At 37.4% G+C, this 18,779-nt stretch overlaps 1 protein-coding gene across 5 annotated transcripts in view; it reads left to right on the top strand.

The window, feature by feature from the left end:
• The window catches only part of SORCS2 (sortilin related VPS10 domain containing receptor 2), a 587,964-nt gene that overhangs the window by 554,244 nt on the left and 14,941 nt on the right, over positions 1-18,779 (top strand). For all 5 annotated transcript variants that reach the window (XM_075022616.1, XM_075022608.1, XM_075022603.1 and 2 more), the window contains exons 21-25: positions 1,015-1,138; positions 2,900-3,012; positions 4,638-4,763; positions 9,511-9,610; positions 11,083-11,185. In XM_075022616.1, coding sequence (XP_074878717.1) covers positions 1,015-1,138; positions 2,900-3,012; positions 4,638-4,763; positions 9,511-9,610; positions 11,083-11,185 — 566 coding nt within the window. The remainder of the gene's footprint in view (positions 1-1,014; positions 1,139-2,899; positions 3,013-4,637; positions 4,764-9,510; positions 9,611-11,082; positions 11,186-18,779) is intronic.

The raw sequence follows: 18,779 nt of genomic DNA, 5'->3' as shown, positions 1-18,779 counted from the left end.
GGATGCATTTGGGATCATAGCATTGGTGAATGATGAAGCTTGGATTTATGCACTTCCATGTTGATAATGTGAGTACTGTAAATTTAAGTGCTATACAGAAGTATATATATATATTCATTGTAAAGATAAATATTTTCTGGGAGTCTAAAATAAAGTGGCATATCAAAAACAACTGGGATATCTAGAAGGATATCAAAAGAGTGAGAGCACTCAAACAATCTAGTGATATTCATTTGGGGATAGAAAGTCTAGATAAACATATCCTAGAGCAATAAATATCCAACTATTTCTATGTAGGAATGTTTCTTGTCTAGCTGGGTTAATTTCTTTAAAGGTAATTCTTTCAATAACAGATAAGTAAAATATTTTCTTTATGAGGCAGACTAAGCAAGACAGAGAAATGCTTCAGATAAGCGCAATGAACTTTCTTCTTGTAAATGTGCTGTCTACCATAATCCCAGCCTGTATCTGTTCATTATTATTGACTTTGCTATTGCTACAACAGACACTGCAGATCGATGTAGTCTTGTGAAGGGTTTTGTAATTCGTACAAATGTGGTCAGGGAACAGAGGATCTCAGCTCCGCCTTGGAGGTTACGGTGGACTGGTGTACTTCCATGGGTCGTGGTCTAAGTTGACAGAATTAATCCTTTTAACTCTGACATACCCTACATTTTTTGAGGCAAATGACTTGCTACATATGATCTTGTAGAGATTGTTTAGCCTGCCTCAAAATCTATTTATTTCAGTGGGATCTGAATGAAAACCTAATACTCTACCAATTATTCTGAAAGAAATGTTTGCCCATCTGGCAGCTATTCTGTTTATAAAGGATCCATTTAGGGAAAGACACATCCGGTATTGAAAATTTTAATTGAACAATTTGATAAAATTATTAATTGAATAATCAGTGTGAAACCTTTTTTGCTAATATTTTTAATGACAGTCTCTTCAGACACTGGTCTCATGGTTCTTGCTGAAATTCTATTTTCAACTTTTCTTTGCTTTTTAAAGCCACTCCTTACATTGGAGAGTTTTCTGGTGACAAAGTTTGCTGAGACAGGTGACATCAGAGTTACAGTGCAAGCTTCCTGTGGGAGCTCCATGCTTCAGGACTCAAAAGTTGTCCACGTTTTTGGTGAGACATTACTCTCGTTGATTTTTTTCTTGTTTCATGTGTACTTGTTTCTTATACCTCTTAGACCAGCCCTGACACAACTGAACCTGTTGTAAAATTATATCTAATGCCACATTTAATTCTTAAACTTAGAGGTAACTAGGTAACTCCATGAAGTTAGAACAGTGGGATTGTATGGAAAGGTTTCATCTGAATTCGCTTGTTTTAAATGTTATTGTGGTTCCCAAATGCTATATATAGCAATAGTGTTTAAGTAGTATTTTGGCCTATGGCTAGAAAGTTTCTTAGAATTTCTAAATAAAGTAGTTTAAATACCTCTGAAATAAAGAAAATTTCGTTGTGTATGTGCTCTCAGCATTAAAAACGATGTGAAGTAATTGGCTTTTATCACAGTATATCACTGTTCCTTTGATGTTTACCTGAGAGTTTGGATCAAGTATAGCTCCACTGTAAATTATTGAATAACCCTTCAGCTCTTGTTTCACATTGTGCTTTGGTGCGTCTTGTTGTTTCTTATAATGTGGTGACAAGGCATAATATACTGTGAAAAATGTAGTGCCAACAAATTATTTACATTTGTATTTAAGCTGTCACATGTGGGAATTGTGATAAGTGAAAAAACTTCTTTTTAATGCAGAGCTAAAAGCCTTCAGATATCATGAAATACACAAGATGATACCTCTCTGTTGTCTGAAGAAGTTATTTTTGCTTTTAGTGTACTTATTAATTTAAAATAATGGTAAAAACCACATTCATGCTAAATGGAGCTTTTATGAACCTTCTCCTTTCCTAAGATAAATGGATTTAATGTTTATGCTACCACTTAAAAGTGCATCTACTTTTTAAGAAATCTTTAGAAGTATAACACTCTTAGTGTGACTAGATCAATGACTTTGGCTTTCCAAATGGCTTCTGTTCTTCATGTTGGCCAATCCTGATACCAAGAGCAAGAAAGTACTGGCCATGAGGGAAATAAAGAAACCTTTGGAAAAGAAAACCACATTAAAATACAATTCTGTTGGAAGCGTTGGGGAGGCCAGGCTTGACTCATGCATTCCAGAGGATCTCTTTCTCTGCTTTGCATTAAGTTCCCCAGGTGTTCATCCAAGGAGCCTATATGGAGAAAGGGAAGATTTTAGAGACTGTTTACTGAGGAACAGCCCCTTTGTAGTATTTTAGATATTTTTGACAATATCCAGAGAAATTTTGCAAGTGTACCTTGTTTTTGTTTTTTCAAAGAGGGACATAGTTAGCCTTTGTCATATAATTTCTGTTCTTATTTTCATAGCTAGTTTATGGAGTATGTAAAGTATTCATTTTACATGAAAAACAGGAACATGTAGTGGACAAAAAACACATGTTTATGATTCAGTGAGAATAAAATCCATTGGCGCATTCCCATTACAAATAAAAGAAAGCAACCACGTCTGTGTGGTGTATTGTCCTAAGAAAAAATTACTGGGAAGGTATGGCCGCAGAGCATGTATGTAAATCTGCTTTGTTTATATTTTTTCGTCCTGCTTTTTTACGTTTAGGCACATATTTGATGACATTGATGAAAACAGAGAAAGAAATTGAGTGCCTGACAGGAGCGTACTCTTGCTCCATGAAAGAGTACACAACACAGAGCAGTGATCCCAGATACTGCAGCGCTGCACAGCAAATAATGCCAAATACATCTTTTCACCTTCTATTTCTACAAAACTGTTTTTGAAGCCTGGTTTGTTACTTGTTCAAAAATGTTTCTTTTTGTTTTTCTAGATCATTTCCATGTTCTTCCTCTGAAGTTTACTAAGCACCTGGACATGTATAACCCCGACATACCGGAGTGGAGGGAGGACATAGGGCTGGTAGTAACACGACTTCTTGCAAAGGTGCTCTTTCAGATTGCTCATAAAATGTTCCCTTGCCAGTTGTAAAGCTTGAAGGTTAAGTTAATGCCTTCTCATTTAGAAAAAAGGAGGCAGAGCAAAATAATAAAGTGAACCTCACGAGCCACATTTCAAACAAGTTTGAGGCTAGTGTCGCTTTTATGTGCAGGCTGTAGACGATGATATTGTAACATAGACAGTTTAGGTCTAACACAGCCTAATTGGCAATTAATGCTAAATATTGCTCTCTGGGATTAGGGATAGACATATTGGCAAATACTGCTGACTCCAAAACAGGAAGAGGAGCTTAAATGTGATATATTTAGAAGTTAAGTAGAGGATGCTGTGTAATATAAAAGACATAATCTTTGTGTAAAAACAAAGCAGAAAGAAAGAATTTACAATGCCAGTTGTGTAACTTTGAAAATTACATATAATATATAGGCCCGCAGTTCATACAGCTGGTTTTTTAGATCACGTTCACAAAAGAAGTGTGGATTGGGAGCAGCTGAATCCTGTAGGTTAAATCAAGTACAAAGCCATGCAGCAGTACTGTGAGATAAGTAAAGAGCACCCCATGAAAACTGTGAGCTCGAGAGCTGTGCTCCTCAGGTACACGCACTGCCAGCAACTGAGTGTGCACACACTGACTTGTGAGGGCAATAGCACTGAGGTGCAATTTGATAATGTTTTTAAAATACTTGCATCTGAAATCACTTGACTTTTCCTGATTTTGCAGTAGTGCAAATCAGGTTCTGGAATTTTGACTTTGTACCGTTTCCTGCCTTTTTTTTAAGGTTCACATCAAATGTCAAATTAAAGTAATTTCCTACTTTTATCGACTTAAACCCATTCCATACCCAGTGTCAGTCAAACAAATATTTTACTCCCTTATAAAATAGCCCTTGCATTTTAATAGTTACTAAATCATTTGCATAAGAATATGAACGATATAATGGAATTTCAGAATCTGTTTGAGAAAGGCTACGGGAAGTGCCCAGGGTGTTGTCATTAGAAATGTGTGGCTGTATTATATAAGACATGGAGGAATTTGGGACTAAAAGCAAAATTTGCACAAACTATTTTGAAAAGGGATGCACTTCACTTGCAGTGGGGGATGCAGGTATTCATCACAACTTCAGGAACTGAACCTGGGTGCTCTTACCCTGGAAGACTTCTCTCTGTCGATTAAACACAGATGGAAAAGTAGCCTCCCTAAGCTAAAGTTTATCTGTAATGAATATGCCCTTCTAAGTCTACTAAGTGTCTGAATAGCCCACAAAGAATCCGAAATCACTTAGGATTTTTTTTTTATGCTACCATAGAAATGCACAGCCATTGCAGAGTTTTGCTAAAACTGCATACCCCTTCATTCTTCTTTCCATGATGCCACTAAATCGCTTTAATGCAATAACAATGCTTAGCTCTTCCAATCTTCAAAGAGCAGCTCACATTTCTGTTAATTTAAGTTTGGCTTTGTTCATGTTTTAGCTTCTGCTGGAATCCCCTCTAAATATTGGGGATCTGAACACCAAAGACAAAAAGACACATGTGGAGTTACTTATGTGTTTTCTATAAAATATAAAGCATGCTGTCCTGTAATTTGCCATATGCCTTTGTCTGTACAGGAAACCAATATACCTGAAGAAACTCTCATGACAGTCGTGAAACCCGGTCTGCCCACAACTGCTGACTTGCATGTGCTACTACCAGCAAACCAACCAAAAAGGAAAAGAAGCGTGACTAGTGATAAGGTAACTGGAGCAATGTATGTCTGGTTAGGACAGTCTTCATCCTGTTTTGCAGTCAGTGGCTGTACTGTCATTGTCTTTATGGGAAATTAAAGGGTGCTCCCTAACTATGTAAAGATCTCACTCCTACCTGACAAGAGACATGTAAAAGCTAGCAACAGCTATGACTGCTGCATTCGACAATGTATAGACCAGCATAATCTAGTGCTTACTGGTATTAGTGTATTTCTCAAGAATAACTAATATCCATCTATTTTTTAAACAGAAACAACAGTGATGGCATGTCAGTCTGTGAAGATCAGGTAGAGCAAAGAGTGTATTTAGGACACTGATATTTCTAAAGGGGGATGAACCATCTCTGCACTGTCTTCAGAAGCAGATTTCAGGTCAAGCAGAATCAGAACCTTAATAGTTGACCTATAATGTAAAGAGCATCAAGCAGGTAGTTTCTGCCTTTATGAGCAAATGCCCTTTTCAATTGGCAAGAAACAAATATAGTGAACACAGGAATGAAAATCAGACATTAGTTTCTCCCTACTTATTTCCGAACAATATTTCTTCCATAATAAAAGGCCTTATACCAGTTGAAAATCGGAAGACTGGCACTTACAGTTTATGGTATTTGTCCTTTTGCTGTGATAGAGAAGGAACAGATCCCAACACTGTGCCTATATCTTGCAGTTCAAGTCCTGCCAGTTACAAAGAATCCCAATGTAAGGTATTGTTAATTTTAAAGGGCATTTTACAACTTTTTGAGACAAGGTCACGGTATCCAAATTGCTGGAGAAGTAGGTAAGATGAAGCTCTTCATATTAACTCAAAACCAGTAGATTGTGTTTGGAATTGATGGGCTGCACTTTGGAAGGTCTAAAGGAGTATGTTGATGTTGTCAAAGTACTTGAACAGGTGTCTTACTTTAAATTGCACAGAGTACAGTGTGAATGCACAAAATTTTCTGCTTTGTAGCAGCCCCCAACTCTCACTGTTCTCCCTCTGTAATCACAGTGGGAATTCCTAGGATCTTAAATCCTGATTATGTTGCAGGAAATGGTTAATTTTAACGGGTTGTTTGATTAGTAGAGAGCCATTCATGTACTATGGCTTTCAGCCAGGTGAGTATTACCACTTCAAAATTACTTGCATCTTTCCACTTCTTGAAGAAGCAAGGTGCAGCTTCTAGAGGAAATTCTTTCTCTTTATTCTCAGCATATATGGAATGGGCATCTTTAATAATTTAAGGAAACTGATGGTGATAGATTCATAGCTTGTGCAAACATTTCATTTCAGTGCAAAGTGTGATGCATATTAGTTCCCTTTAAATCTCAACTGTTATATTAGTGCTGTGCTTCAAGGCAGCTTAAAGAATATTATCAATTATAATCAATGCTGTCTCAAGGTTCTTTTCATGTTTGTGTATGAAACATCAAGTGAGTTACTCCAAAGCATAAAGAAGAGCAATCACATGTTGCAAATGATTTGGGAAAACTTCTGTTTAGTGGGACTATGGGGAAATTACAGTAGTTTAGCAGGGCACAGTTTCTGTAACAAGTAGTCCTCTGGTAAGACCTTGCAAAGGTTTTCTGAAGCTAGAGGAGCACTGAAAGGTGAAAGTAATTGTATAATCTGGAGAATAGATATACATTTCTGACATTGTTAGGATGGACCAGGTCAGACCAGTGGTGGCTGGGGATTACATGTATGGAAATACCAAATACGGTACAACCTACATTTGGTTGGAGCAGGAACAAAGGGAGACAGGAGCAATTACAGCAACCTATGCTATCCAATGATAAAAAATCAGGTACACTAGTATCACATTTCAACACCGATTATTTTATGGAGTACAATGCTGTAGAGCCAGCCTTCTAGAGCCAGCTGCCTAAATTTCTATTTTTGTATTATTGCTAAGGGATACTACTTTAGCTATTGATATGTGCATATAAATTTGTTGTTGCAGAACTGAATGGCACAAATTTTGATAAAATACGTGTTGTACCAGAATCCATTGTGACTCGAGGAATATCCTGAAAATATACCCTATGTAAATAAACTTAGAAGCAGTAACTGGTTAAGTCAACAGGAAAATACTCATGGTGTCACTTGTTTAAAGATTCATTACATTCCCTTCTGTTGCCAGAAGAAAATCTTGAAGGTCTTCATCATGTTTCACTGGAAGGATGTCCTTAGTCATGCTGCTAGTGCCAGTTCTCAGTGTTGTGACACTGTCGTGAGGACTCACCAATGCAGAATGTTTTCTGCACATTTGGAGGAGGTGTCCCTGAAATCCTTAACTTAGACATAGTTATGAAATGTCTTCCCTTAAGAGAACCTATTTGTTCTTGGCTGAAAACCTTTTAGATTTGGGATATTATGTGCCTTCAGAAGGATTGTTAAAGGCAATAATTTCTTGGTCAGGCAGAGAACACGTACTTGGTGGAGTTTCTATTGGTGTTTTACATGGGGTGTTGTGATGTGATGCTATTTATTAAGTTAGTGGTCTAGAATAGGAATCATTACTGATAAAAGTAGCCAGCAATAACAAAGATCATAAGTAAGTTGGCAGTGTAGTAGCAGGAGCCCTTGGATAATTCTCAAGTTTGGTTCCATTCTGAGAAAAGCCCTTTTTCTTTCAAATTTATGCCTGTAGAAATAAAAGCTGAGTGTGATTTAACCTGGTTTTAATAACACAGTGATTTCAAAAGTATTTAATTCCAATCATTGAGTCTAGAGGAAGACTAGGTTGCTTAATTTATGCACATCTGTTACATGTCTAATGTCAGGTGAGATGAATCCAGCTGAAAGAGTCAATTAAAGTGCATTTAAACTGTGCCTGGAAAGCAGTGGCTCTGAGGAAGATTTGGGGCTTTATCTAGACAAACTACTACATGAAACTTCTCAGTGAGTTGCTTTGGCAAAAAGGCTAAGGCGGACTCCCAGGTATATAGGTAAGTGGGTAAGAGTTTGAATAGTGTTGGTTTTGCATCCTTATACCACAGTGCAGGAGCCATTGCGTTCACATGTTCAAATATTCTCATTGGAAAGAATGTAGAAAAAGAAGATAAAAAATTCAAATGGTGGTGGGAGAACCTTAACTTAGAGAGTCTAGGGAGGAGCTCCAAACACTAGATTTGTTTTTTAAAAAGTGGGAGAGGTGGCAGCACTGTGCTCAATAAATACCTTGGGGCAGAAAAAAAGCCTGTGAGTACTGAAACAACCATCAATCTAACAGTGAAATAAATAAGCCAGAAACTTTGGCTGGATTCATAGGAGATTGAAATTTTTGACCTATGGAAGTGTAGTTCCTATAGGCTTGGGTGGGAACCCAGGGGTGAGGAGAGAAATAACGAACAAGTGTTAGTCAAGTGTTAGTCTCTTAAGCAAAAACCAGAGCAAATGTTGAATTCCTCAAACAGCTGCCAGGAAAATATGATGTATGCAAAGTTATAGGGCTCAGTAATTTCATTTACTGGCTGAAAGTCAGATTAGCCTGAAGTACTTACTGGTCCCACTTGCATTGTATACCATGAACATGTGAATGAACCTGGAATGACACTAAGTAACTCTATTTCGGTGGTGCCAGCATCACTTTAAAGGCTGCTAATCAATATAGTTGTCATATCCATTCTCTTTTCAGACTTTGGACAAAAAGATAAATACTTAGGCGCTATCTGGAGTAATTGTGTTGTGAAATAACTGAGGCCATGCTCACATCACCCTTCTGTTGAGTCATTCCCCCACAAAAAATGTAATAAAGTCAGTGGAATGGCTTCAGAAGTTAGATATTCCTTAATATGAGTGAGGATATTTGAATTTGAACTTTTGTGTAGTCTCTGTCCATAACTTGGGAGAGACTACAGAGATTTCTATCTATTATACTGCAAAGGCTTGTCAAAAATGAGCACCATAATTGATAATATCATAAAAGGAGTTACTCGTGAAGGTTTCATGGATATAAAGCATATTTCTAATTTGGCATCCTGTGGGAAGTCATATCCTAAATTATATAAGGCAGAGAGTATAAAACTAGCTTTGATCTTTTAGAAAATTACTCATGTTGAAGACACAAGCAAGTAGAAGGGAAAATTCAGACAGTTTGTCATCTGGGGTTAGGATATGATGGTATATTTAATGGTTCTGCTCCATAAAAATGTGAGAGGCCATATTTTACTGTGCTCTACCCACTGAAAAAAAAAATAGGAGGAATCCTGATTTTTTCCACTTGGATGGATGGATGTATTTCTATAGAGTATTGTTAAAAATTAGGTATAAATGGAATCCATCCCATTATAGGTAAGGAGATGAGGTAAATTACGACATGCCGTTCATTATCAAATAGCAGTTACTTTTCATAGCAAGAAATCTAAAGTGACATCGCAGGTTTTCTTCTGATAGGTTAGAAGAAGAATGGAGAGTTTTTAATATGGATTATGCATTGTGTGAGTTATGACCAAGGTAAACCCAATAGCGCGTGCAAATGACATGCTGTCTGTCATATACTGGGTAAACGTAAAAGCTTTGGTAAGGAGAAATATTTGGCTATAAAGATTTGACATTTTCAGCTTTTATGGCTTGTGGAGTTTTGCATGATTTTTAAATATGGAATTTCTTTAACATTTCAGCTCATCATTGACAAATGCTTTCTGAGTTTCTCACCATTTAATGAACCAGAGATTTTCCTTTTTAGAGCATTGAGCCTCTCAAAGTGGAACAGAGTGCCAGGTGTTTGACATTCTCCCTGTTGTATTTTCAGAGAATCGCAGCTATCAAGCAAGCCTTGAATGCACACAACATCAGTTTCTTTCTGAGGGGAGGATACTGGGTCCTAGTGACTTTAGCTGACTCCAGTTCAGGTAAATATATAAACAAAGCTCCCAACACACCAAGCCTGTCTGAGTTCTGATAAGTTAAGGAGAAAATCTTGATACGAATATAGATGTGTACATATACACACATATGTATATACTTACTTGGTACTTGTTACATATCGATACACACATAAATATATATGTGTGTACATATGTGTGTATATGAGTATATATACACAAAGACACACACATGTATATATGAATATATTTTCATTTGGTACTTGTTAACAATCACCACCAAATAAATGCTTCTTACATATTTCCTTTTTGTCATACCTCATGATTTGTTTTAGAAGGTTCTTGCTTTTTTCTGTGTAACCATGACATTAACTAAACACTTATATTATACAAAACAATGCCCTGAAGGAAAAGCCAACCAGGCTTCAAAAAAAACCATCTGGTGAAGCACTTTGGCTGCATTGGCTGCCGAGAAAGCAGAGTTTCTTTACTGCAGCCATTAAGTCTGCAGATGTAACTCCAGAGATCTGGGACATAGTCTTGCATCTCTGCCTTGTATCTCTGATCTTCAGTAAGGTCTCCACATTGCTAGTCCTGTCCTGAAATAAATTATATGCTTTTTCTGTGTTAAAAACAAATGGAAATAGGGGGGTTTTGTGTGCATTTGCTGCATCTCTAGCTTCGCTATGTACCTGGAAACCAGTTGAAGAGCGTATGTGTGCCTCCATGTGTGTATATTTTGAACAGAGAGATATTAAAATGATGTTTTAACCAGAAAGTTGAGCTTTGACATGAAACTTGTATTAGAATGTCCTGTAATTTTTGTGTATCGTATCCCATAGTATATTCCGCTTTCTTATTTCAATGCGTTCTTAGCTGACCACAATCAATTTATGTAAGTACAGGTGTGATATTTTTTCTGTCAGCTCTATGTAGGAGACAAAGCTCTTTCATCTAGTCTCTAACATAGAATCATGTTACAGTTCTGCTGTAGTACCTCATCTGGTTTAAAGGGCTAACATTTGTTAGCCAGCACAAAAGGCTGGGATTGAAAGAAGCTCATGTTCATTCCAGCCTCTACCAACGTACAACCTTGATGAGTTCATTTATTGTTCAGCGCCTTAGTTTCTCCATCTGTGAAATTAATACAGCCCTGCTTTTGCAATGCAGGTACTGAAGAGTATGTGAATATTTCCTGTGATAGATAACTTTAGATTCCCAGAAAAAAAAAACCAAAACAGTGAGTAGGCAAATAATTAAATCTTCAGGCTTTTGGTTGGTTTTGTTTTTTTTTTAAATTGGTCCTCTGTCCTTCAGTCACAAGTCACCGATTAATTTTGTGTTGCCTTTTTGAAGAAGCTACAGGTGGAGTGAAAAGAAGAGGTTACACAAATAACAAAAAATGGTTTTGACCTGACAATTAGATAGAAAAGAAAGCCCAAGAATGTGCCTAATCTGAAAGACGACGTGCTAAGCTGTTCTTTTATTTCATATTTCAGACTCTCAGAGGATTGGAGGAGGCAGTGGCTACTGGGCTATTGTGGTTCTCTTTGTTATCTGTCTAGTCGCAGTTGGGGCTTTCACCCTCTACAAGTTCAAAAGGCAAGTAAACCTTAATCAACAACATACACCTTTTAAGAATTAGATTTATCCGCAGATCAGCAAAACAGAGTTTGTTATTTGAAAAGGAGATTTCTTGAAGAATTGCAAAAAGTCCACCGCTTTGAAAATCATGTTTTTCTGAACTTTTCAGACATCAAGGTAGGGCACTGATGCTTGCTTTCACTTGCAGTGTTCCAAGGTAAATAGCAGCAATATGGGAAGTACGGAGAGTTTGTTCAGCTTGTCTAAATAACATCAAGAAATAGAGCTGAACTAAAATATTATTCCTGATTAATTCATACCTCATTACTCCTAGCAGTTATGAATAAACTAAAGCTATCGGGACAATGAGTGCTGATTTGCTTAAAAAAAGCAGTTTTATCAAAATATGTAGCTCTGGAGTTTCTCTGTGTACACATTACATTTTAATTGCTGGGGCAATGCCACATAGAATGAGTGACGGAAGTAGATTAGCATTAATTTGACACTAGAGTATTTTGAGGGGAGAAATAATTCTGTAAGTGGGCTTTATGAGAGACATCTTCTCAAAATTGACAGGGGATACCGTGCTGGCCTTTGACAGTCTGATAGGTCTTTAGTCTGCATTTTATTTTAATCATAGCTACTAGGGTGCTGTGCAACTTAAAGAATTTTGTTGACGAGTTTGTGTAATCATTGGCTGTGCTCTTGTTATTTTTGTATTGCTGGGGCATTTAGAAGCTATTGGGTTTGATCATACTGGAAGCCTTCATCATCATCAAATCCTGATGTCCTCACTCAGTGAGGATTCCTATTGATTCGTCTCATTCTTTAAAGAGTGTTTTTTATTTGAAGTAAATGTAAGTTTATAGAAGTGAGTGCGGCACTGATTATTTGATAGCAATAAGTGTAGATAGCATTTAAGAGTTTGTTTAGAAAAGATTTTTTAAGGCAATAGAGAAAAACTCTTTTTTACAAGAATCTCTTCATTTCCTCACTGCAGCACCTAAGTTTCTTAGAGCTCATAGTGGCTGATTGCTCTAAAGGACAAAGCACAGAATGCTGTATCAGACTGTCTACAACTGAATAAAAATCGATTTCACTATTTTAGGTGCCTGCAGCAAGGAAAAGCATAAAAATGGTTGATGTGATGTAATTATATTATTTCAGCAGCAATTCATGGAGGATTTGCTGTTTGTAGTGTGGGATCATAAAACTTGCTTGTGATATCTTTCGAAAGCTGCATGATTTGTATCTTTTAGTAGCTCTTAAATGAGAGCAATTAAATAACAGAGACAATTACTGCATGGCAAAAGAAGTATAAAATATTCAAGAAAGAAAGAAAAAAATTATTTTCCTTGACTTCTTTCTAAAATGCCCAATGAACCATCGCTTTATAAATAGAGCTTTTATTAAGGAGGAAACTGTAGTACAATTTGCAAATTGCAAGCTTTAATGTCTCTCACACTTCTGTATATAATTTGTGAAAATAATTTGCATTTAAATTTTGTGGGCATTTAATTTAGGTGCGAGTGAGCAGAATTGTGAGGTATATTCAAAAGTTTCTCAGTAGCCTGAAAATTGCTGTTGGCATTGATGAATGACCATGCAGTAGTATTCAATTTTGGTCCGTATCATACCTGTTACTGAGATATTTGACAGAATTATTTTCAAATATTCCTGCTAAGCTTTTCCAAGATGACAATTTTTTTTGGTTGCATCCTTCATTTGCAATTTGGTCTTCAAAGACTATTGAGCAACTAATCGGTGCTACGTTTGAAAAATTACTTTTTCCCTATGTGCTCCCTCTGAACTCCTTTCCCACCCAAATCTTTAATGCCTTAAAAAAAGTCTTTCTTGTGTTTATAAAGACTGATAGTGTATTGCTGGATCCCCATGGAGTACTTACTTGTGAGTATAGTCCCTTTAAAGTCAGTACAGTGAGTACGTAAGTTTACAAACTGGTCCATAGGGACTGAGGCTATAAAAACACATGTCCTTTATAAAGGTTGCAAGTTGCAATGCACAAAGGCAGCTTGTCAATATTATATGCCTGTATATTAAAAATTAATTTGCTGAAAGAATGCCATAGGCAACAAAAATTGTTCAATTTTAGGAGATAATTTCAGCAGAATAACACTTACTGGGCCCTATGGTAACTCAGACAATACATACAAATATAAACATGAATTATTTCAACATAGAAATTACAGACATGTATAAGCTGTTGAAATGTTAATACTGTCCATAATTTTTATGTATGATTCACAAAATTAAGGAGGAGGTGGAAGACATTTGGTGGTGCCATCCTTTCACTTATGTAAGTTGATAGTCAGATGTTCCCTTCATAAAAGGGTTAAAACTCCTTTTTTCCCCAGGTCAGAAATGTTTATTAATCTTAGTTTTATCACAACACTAGTTGGGTCTATAGGACTTGCAGTTGGCATTGGGGCACAGGCAAAGCAGGTGGTCTGCAAAAGTTTGCATGGACATGCCTTGGACTATTCTCTCTCTCTTTCTCCCTCTTTGCCGGCCCAAAGACAGTTCTTTACTTAAGGTTAAGTTTGATACCTGGAAAGATGCAAGACGGAAATACTGGCTTGCAGATAAGATGATGACTGGACTGGCAGGGGGGTTACAGCTTCATACGTGAGAGCATTTCATCCATTTGCAATGAGCAGAGGCACTGTTCAGGTCTTGGGATGAAAAGTAAAGAGAAAACAGTAGGCTTCTGTGTAGACCATAGTACAGCTTCGATAGAAAATGGAGAAACCTGCCCAAACTGCCCAATGGTTCCTGAGTGCCGAGGCCCCTTGTCCTGAAGCCTGGTCACCTGCCCTCCCTGCCTGGATTATTTCCGAAGTTCATGTTGTAAGAACTTGGGTCTTAATTTACACTGATTTTTGTCAGGCAGAATTGCGAGATGAAATATGGTGTTGACAAGACATCAAGAACTAATCTAATACCTCTTTTTTATGAATCTTTCAGGGCAATCAGGACAGCTATGATGAAACTTGCTGCTCCTGTTTAATTTCTCTTTTCCTGAAAAATGCAATACCCAGCGCTAAAAATTGTTGTCCCTCGCAAGAAGTAAATCTCACAAAATTGGTTTGGGGGAGAGCAGTAATCTAAAAATAACAATCCTGCATAAGATCCTGTGTCAGATGCCTCATATGCAGAAAATGAAGAGAGTATTTTATCTAATTAAGTAGGGGGGTAGATGAAAAACAGAGGTAGATTGATATAGAGGTAGTGGGATTTTGGCTGATTAGTTTTACGCACAGTAAAAACCAATGCCATCTCATCGCTCCTGAAGGAATGCCCATTAAAAAGAAAAGATTAAAATTGTGTAATTTCCCACTACTCTAATCAAAACTAAAATTGTAGGGTCTGCTGGATAATCACAGCTGTCACGGCTGTCTAGCTAATGATTAGGTGATTGTAGGTTACATCAGTTCTGATATGCCCTAATCCCAAATACTTAAACACTGACGAGGAAGACTGCTGCCCTCTGTTCTTACATGCAGTACAATTGCAAGCATTTATCATTTCATCTCCTTGTCTGCTCCCCCCCACCTCTCCCTTTATCTGATGGCCTGTTTGTGCACCCAGCCACTTCTTGCCAGGAACATGTGCTCGAAAAACTGGTGTTGGAGTCCCCAGAGCTTCGTGGAGTGACTCCTGGCAATCCTGAGAGTGCTTAGATGCTTTAGACGAAAAAAATAAAAAGCCAAAAAGTCTTGAGACCTGCAGGGTTTTGATCCTTTGTGATCAGAGTAGGTAAACAATTCAGATTAGGGCTAATTTTACCCAGTAAATGAAAAGTAAATTTTAAATGATAAATGCTGAAGGTTTTAAAAACTAATTCTAGTCGTATCCCACAAATGAACAAAGATTGGTTTAGGTAGTTTGGAGGGGGGGAATTTTTCAGCATGGCAGCAAGGAACGAAAGGTAATACCCCAGCTGCTCAACCTGCCTGTAGCTGTGGCACAAGAGGCAGCGCAGACCTTGAATACTGATGGCGGGCAAGCCAAGAATAATTTGCCTTGTCTTTGCTCTTACTTCCTGAGTGTGGAAACCACCAATCTGATGCCTCAAGTAAACAATATGTTACAATACTCACTAGTATGCTTCAGGTTTTTAAGCATCCAGGTAAAATGGACTGCAGCCGCTTCTTTTGACCAGAACAGTATGAAGCAGCTGAAAAATATTTCTGAGAAATCAGGTCTATTTTTTAATGCAGACCTGAGATCTGCATACATTTTTTTCTATACCATACCATACCGTACCGTACCGTACCGTAACCGTACCATACCATCTATACTAAATTTAGTTCAGTAAAAATACACTTCATCCATTCCCTTTGGAACAATGTTTATATTTTTTTTGTGGCTTTCAGGTTGCCATCCAGAAAAGATTTCTTCATACTTTCAGAGCAAGCTTCTATGGTGTGGGGTCCTGGGCAACAGTAGAGAGAAGGCAAATAGCACTGTCTGCACTAGGCAAAGTGGAGGAAAGGAAAATTATATTTTAGCGACATCAAAGCTGCCATGTAATCATCAAGTTACTAGTGGAAGATCTGAAATCATCCTTTTCTTATTTTTTACTTCTTTATAACAACAGGGTATTAGAGTAGCCAAACCAGAGCAAATAGTTGGCTTTTCTGTTTACGTATTTTACCTGGTTAATAGTAGCAAATATAGCTCTCTAAAAGAGTATGAAAATCTTCATCTTTTAATTTGTATGCAAACTACTGCCAGTGTACTTAAAGCTGCATTTGTTGTTTTCACAAACCACCGTGAATCTCCTTCAGCCAAATTTATACCATTTTGTGTGTATTCCTTTTTTCCCCACTACTATCAAGTGCCACTTTTGGCCCCCTTCTGGGTCATTTCCACAATCAGGAGGAGAACTGTGTTATCTTTCTGCCTCATTGACTTACTATCTCATTTTCAGTCTCTGAAGAAAAGCTATCTTTTTTCCCCACCTTGCTTATGCTACTTTTATGTTCCATAAGAGTGAGTTTAGTCCCAATCCATGCCATTTAGTTATAAAAAAACAGGCACTAATTTAATGATCCATAATATTTCAGAAAAACTTCCTCAGAAATCAAAGTAATAGCATGTAGGAAAGATTTCTGAAATGAAAGAGGCAAGTAAATCAGGATTGCCTTAAAGCAAAAAGTCAGTCATCTGAATATTTATCCAAACATAATAAAGCCAACACCACAATAAAGTATCCTGTTTAATGGATTATTATTGTTGCTAGTTTTATTTAAGTTCCAAGAGAATGCTACATTATTCCATATCCTTTGCCATGTGAATATATTCCTATTTTTTATACTAAACAGAATCTTAATCAAGCCTCTGGAAAATGAATGAAGTTGCATAAAGACCAATGAATATTGGCTCCACAAGGAAGAAATTGAAAGCCAAATAAAGTAGAGAGTTTAAATGAGTGAGAATCAATATCTCACCCTCCTCCTGCTGTTCCTTACTGCTGAACATTTTTAAGTGCAAACAGTGTCGGGTATGAACTGGTTAGAATTTGTGAATATAAGGAGGAAAAAAAATACTTTCTGGAATATCTTCCAAAAGGTGTGGGACCTGGAGAGCTTGGTGAAAACCATGTGCTGTGATGTTTGTTAGTAGTTCTGTGCAGAATTAAGTCTCCAGTTTACATTTTTATGGTCCTCAAAGCAGGCATGAATATTTCTTCTTCTTCATGACTGAAATAAAATGCTACAGAGAAAACAAAAGGAACTAAAAATGTAAACCATGGAGTGCTGCTCAGCAGAGGTAATTGTCACCAGTGATGGATGTGAAGCACATGCATTTTGCAGCTGAAGAGTAAACCCCCAAAAGAAATTATTGCATAATCTTTTTCTCTGTCCTTATAAATGTGCTTTCAATTTTCATATTGCTGATATAAATCTCTTGGGTCAAATTGCGTGTCTTGTCATGTTTTCGCAGTAGTCTTTTATGTAGGCCCAAGCATTTCAGCTTTGCCTACTTCAAACAGTTACATTGGACTCAACACAAATTGCTTCCTTAAGAAGAGCAAAGCACATCAGGGTACACAAGAGTTTCTCTCTGTATAATTAGGGATAGCAGCTTCCTTCCTACATGTTAGAGCAGTGAAGAGCGACTGGAAAATTTCCAGAATCAGGCCCATCTTTAGCAAGGATTCAGCATCCACATCCTGTTTCATCCCACAGTGTGGTTGTCCCTTATAAAGAGAACATCTGTCACATGTGTTAAAAATGCCTCTTGAAAAGGCTTGGACTACCATTTTCTTCATCCTGGTTGAGTCTCCTCCTTGTTAAACTGAACCAATATGAAACACGTAGAGATCTCTAGAATGTATAAAAGGTAAATGCCTGCAATGTATGTGTTCACTAGACCTGTAATATTCTCCTTCCTCCCATCCATACTCCGTGTTACAATCTAAGATGCTTTCCTCTGCAAGCGTGAGGAGCAAAGGAAAGTACAGAAGAGTCACTGAGTACCTGAACTTTATACCTTCCGTGAAGGATCTGTACTTAGCAGGATTGGGCTCATGGGGTTTAGGTGAGTGAGAAGTAACAGCTTACGCCATTTCTCCTTTTCTCCGTAACCCATATAGAAGTGCTCTTAACAACAATACGTTTAATGGTTATTTGTGAACTTATGAGGTTTCTTCGTTCAGGCACCCCTTAATATGTTTAATAGTATGTGTTGTGATTGTGGTGATCTCTAACTAGTAAGTCTTACCAGAGACATGAGTTCAGCCTCAGGATTTACACCAAAGGACACACCTTGTTGACCTGGTTTCAGACAGGTCCTTCAGCTTGAGCAGGCAACAGTTAGACTAGCAGCTCTGCTCCCTTTACTTAACTGCAAAGGTCTGATGTGCCATATGGGTTCGAGATAGATAACATTGTTATTATGTGAAAAATATTTTGATAATGCCATTGATGCTTCTACAGTCTGTCAGAAATACAGTTTTGAGAAGGTCCCCTAATTATTGCAGAAACATATGTGCTAATTCTGCGGATGTGTTGCAAAGACATTCTTCTGGGTCTTGTTTCCCTTAGGCATTTGGTGGTGGACTGAAAGTGTGCAACTTGACAGGTTTGATGCAGGTCTGATTGAGAGGGATATTGTTTTCCACATGACCAGTTTCATTAGCAGACACATTAAAAACAGTCTGGAGTTACTGGCCCTAGAGAAAAAAATCAAAATTAATTACCTAATGTATTTGTTTTGGTGATGAGGAATGTCCTTCCCCCTTTCAACATGGCTTGTTTCATCCAGTTAATGGGAGGAGAGTGATGCAGGGCTTGCCTTTGTGTGTATGTTTGTGTTGAAGGAGCCCTCGGACCTGTTGGAGTGGTCATAACAGCACAGTGTTGTGCTATCAGACCTTCCTTCCACCCTTGTCCTTTGCATTTGATTAGTCCTGGGCTTCATTTACTCCATGCTCACTGAGATACAGAAAAGAGCAAAAGCAATCAGTTTTCTTTCTTTGTGCTGCTTATAAATAATGGGATAAAATACCTGATTTCTGTATATAATTTTGTGTCTGTGTGTGTATAGACATTCCTATACAGATGTGTGTGTGTTCATATATAGG

The sequence above is a fragment of the Buteo buteo genome, chromosome 1 (genome assembly GCF_964188355.1).
Source record: "Buteo buteo chromosome 1, bButBut1.hap1.1, whole genome shotgun sequence".
Taxonomy (NCBI): Eukaryota; Metazoa; Chordata; class Aves; order Accipitriformes; family Accipitridae; genus Buteo; species Buteo buteo.
This window is presented reverse-complemented; position numbering and strand designations above follow the sequence as displayed.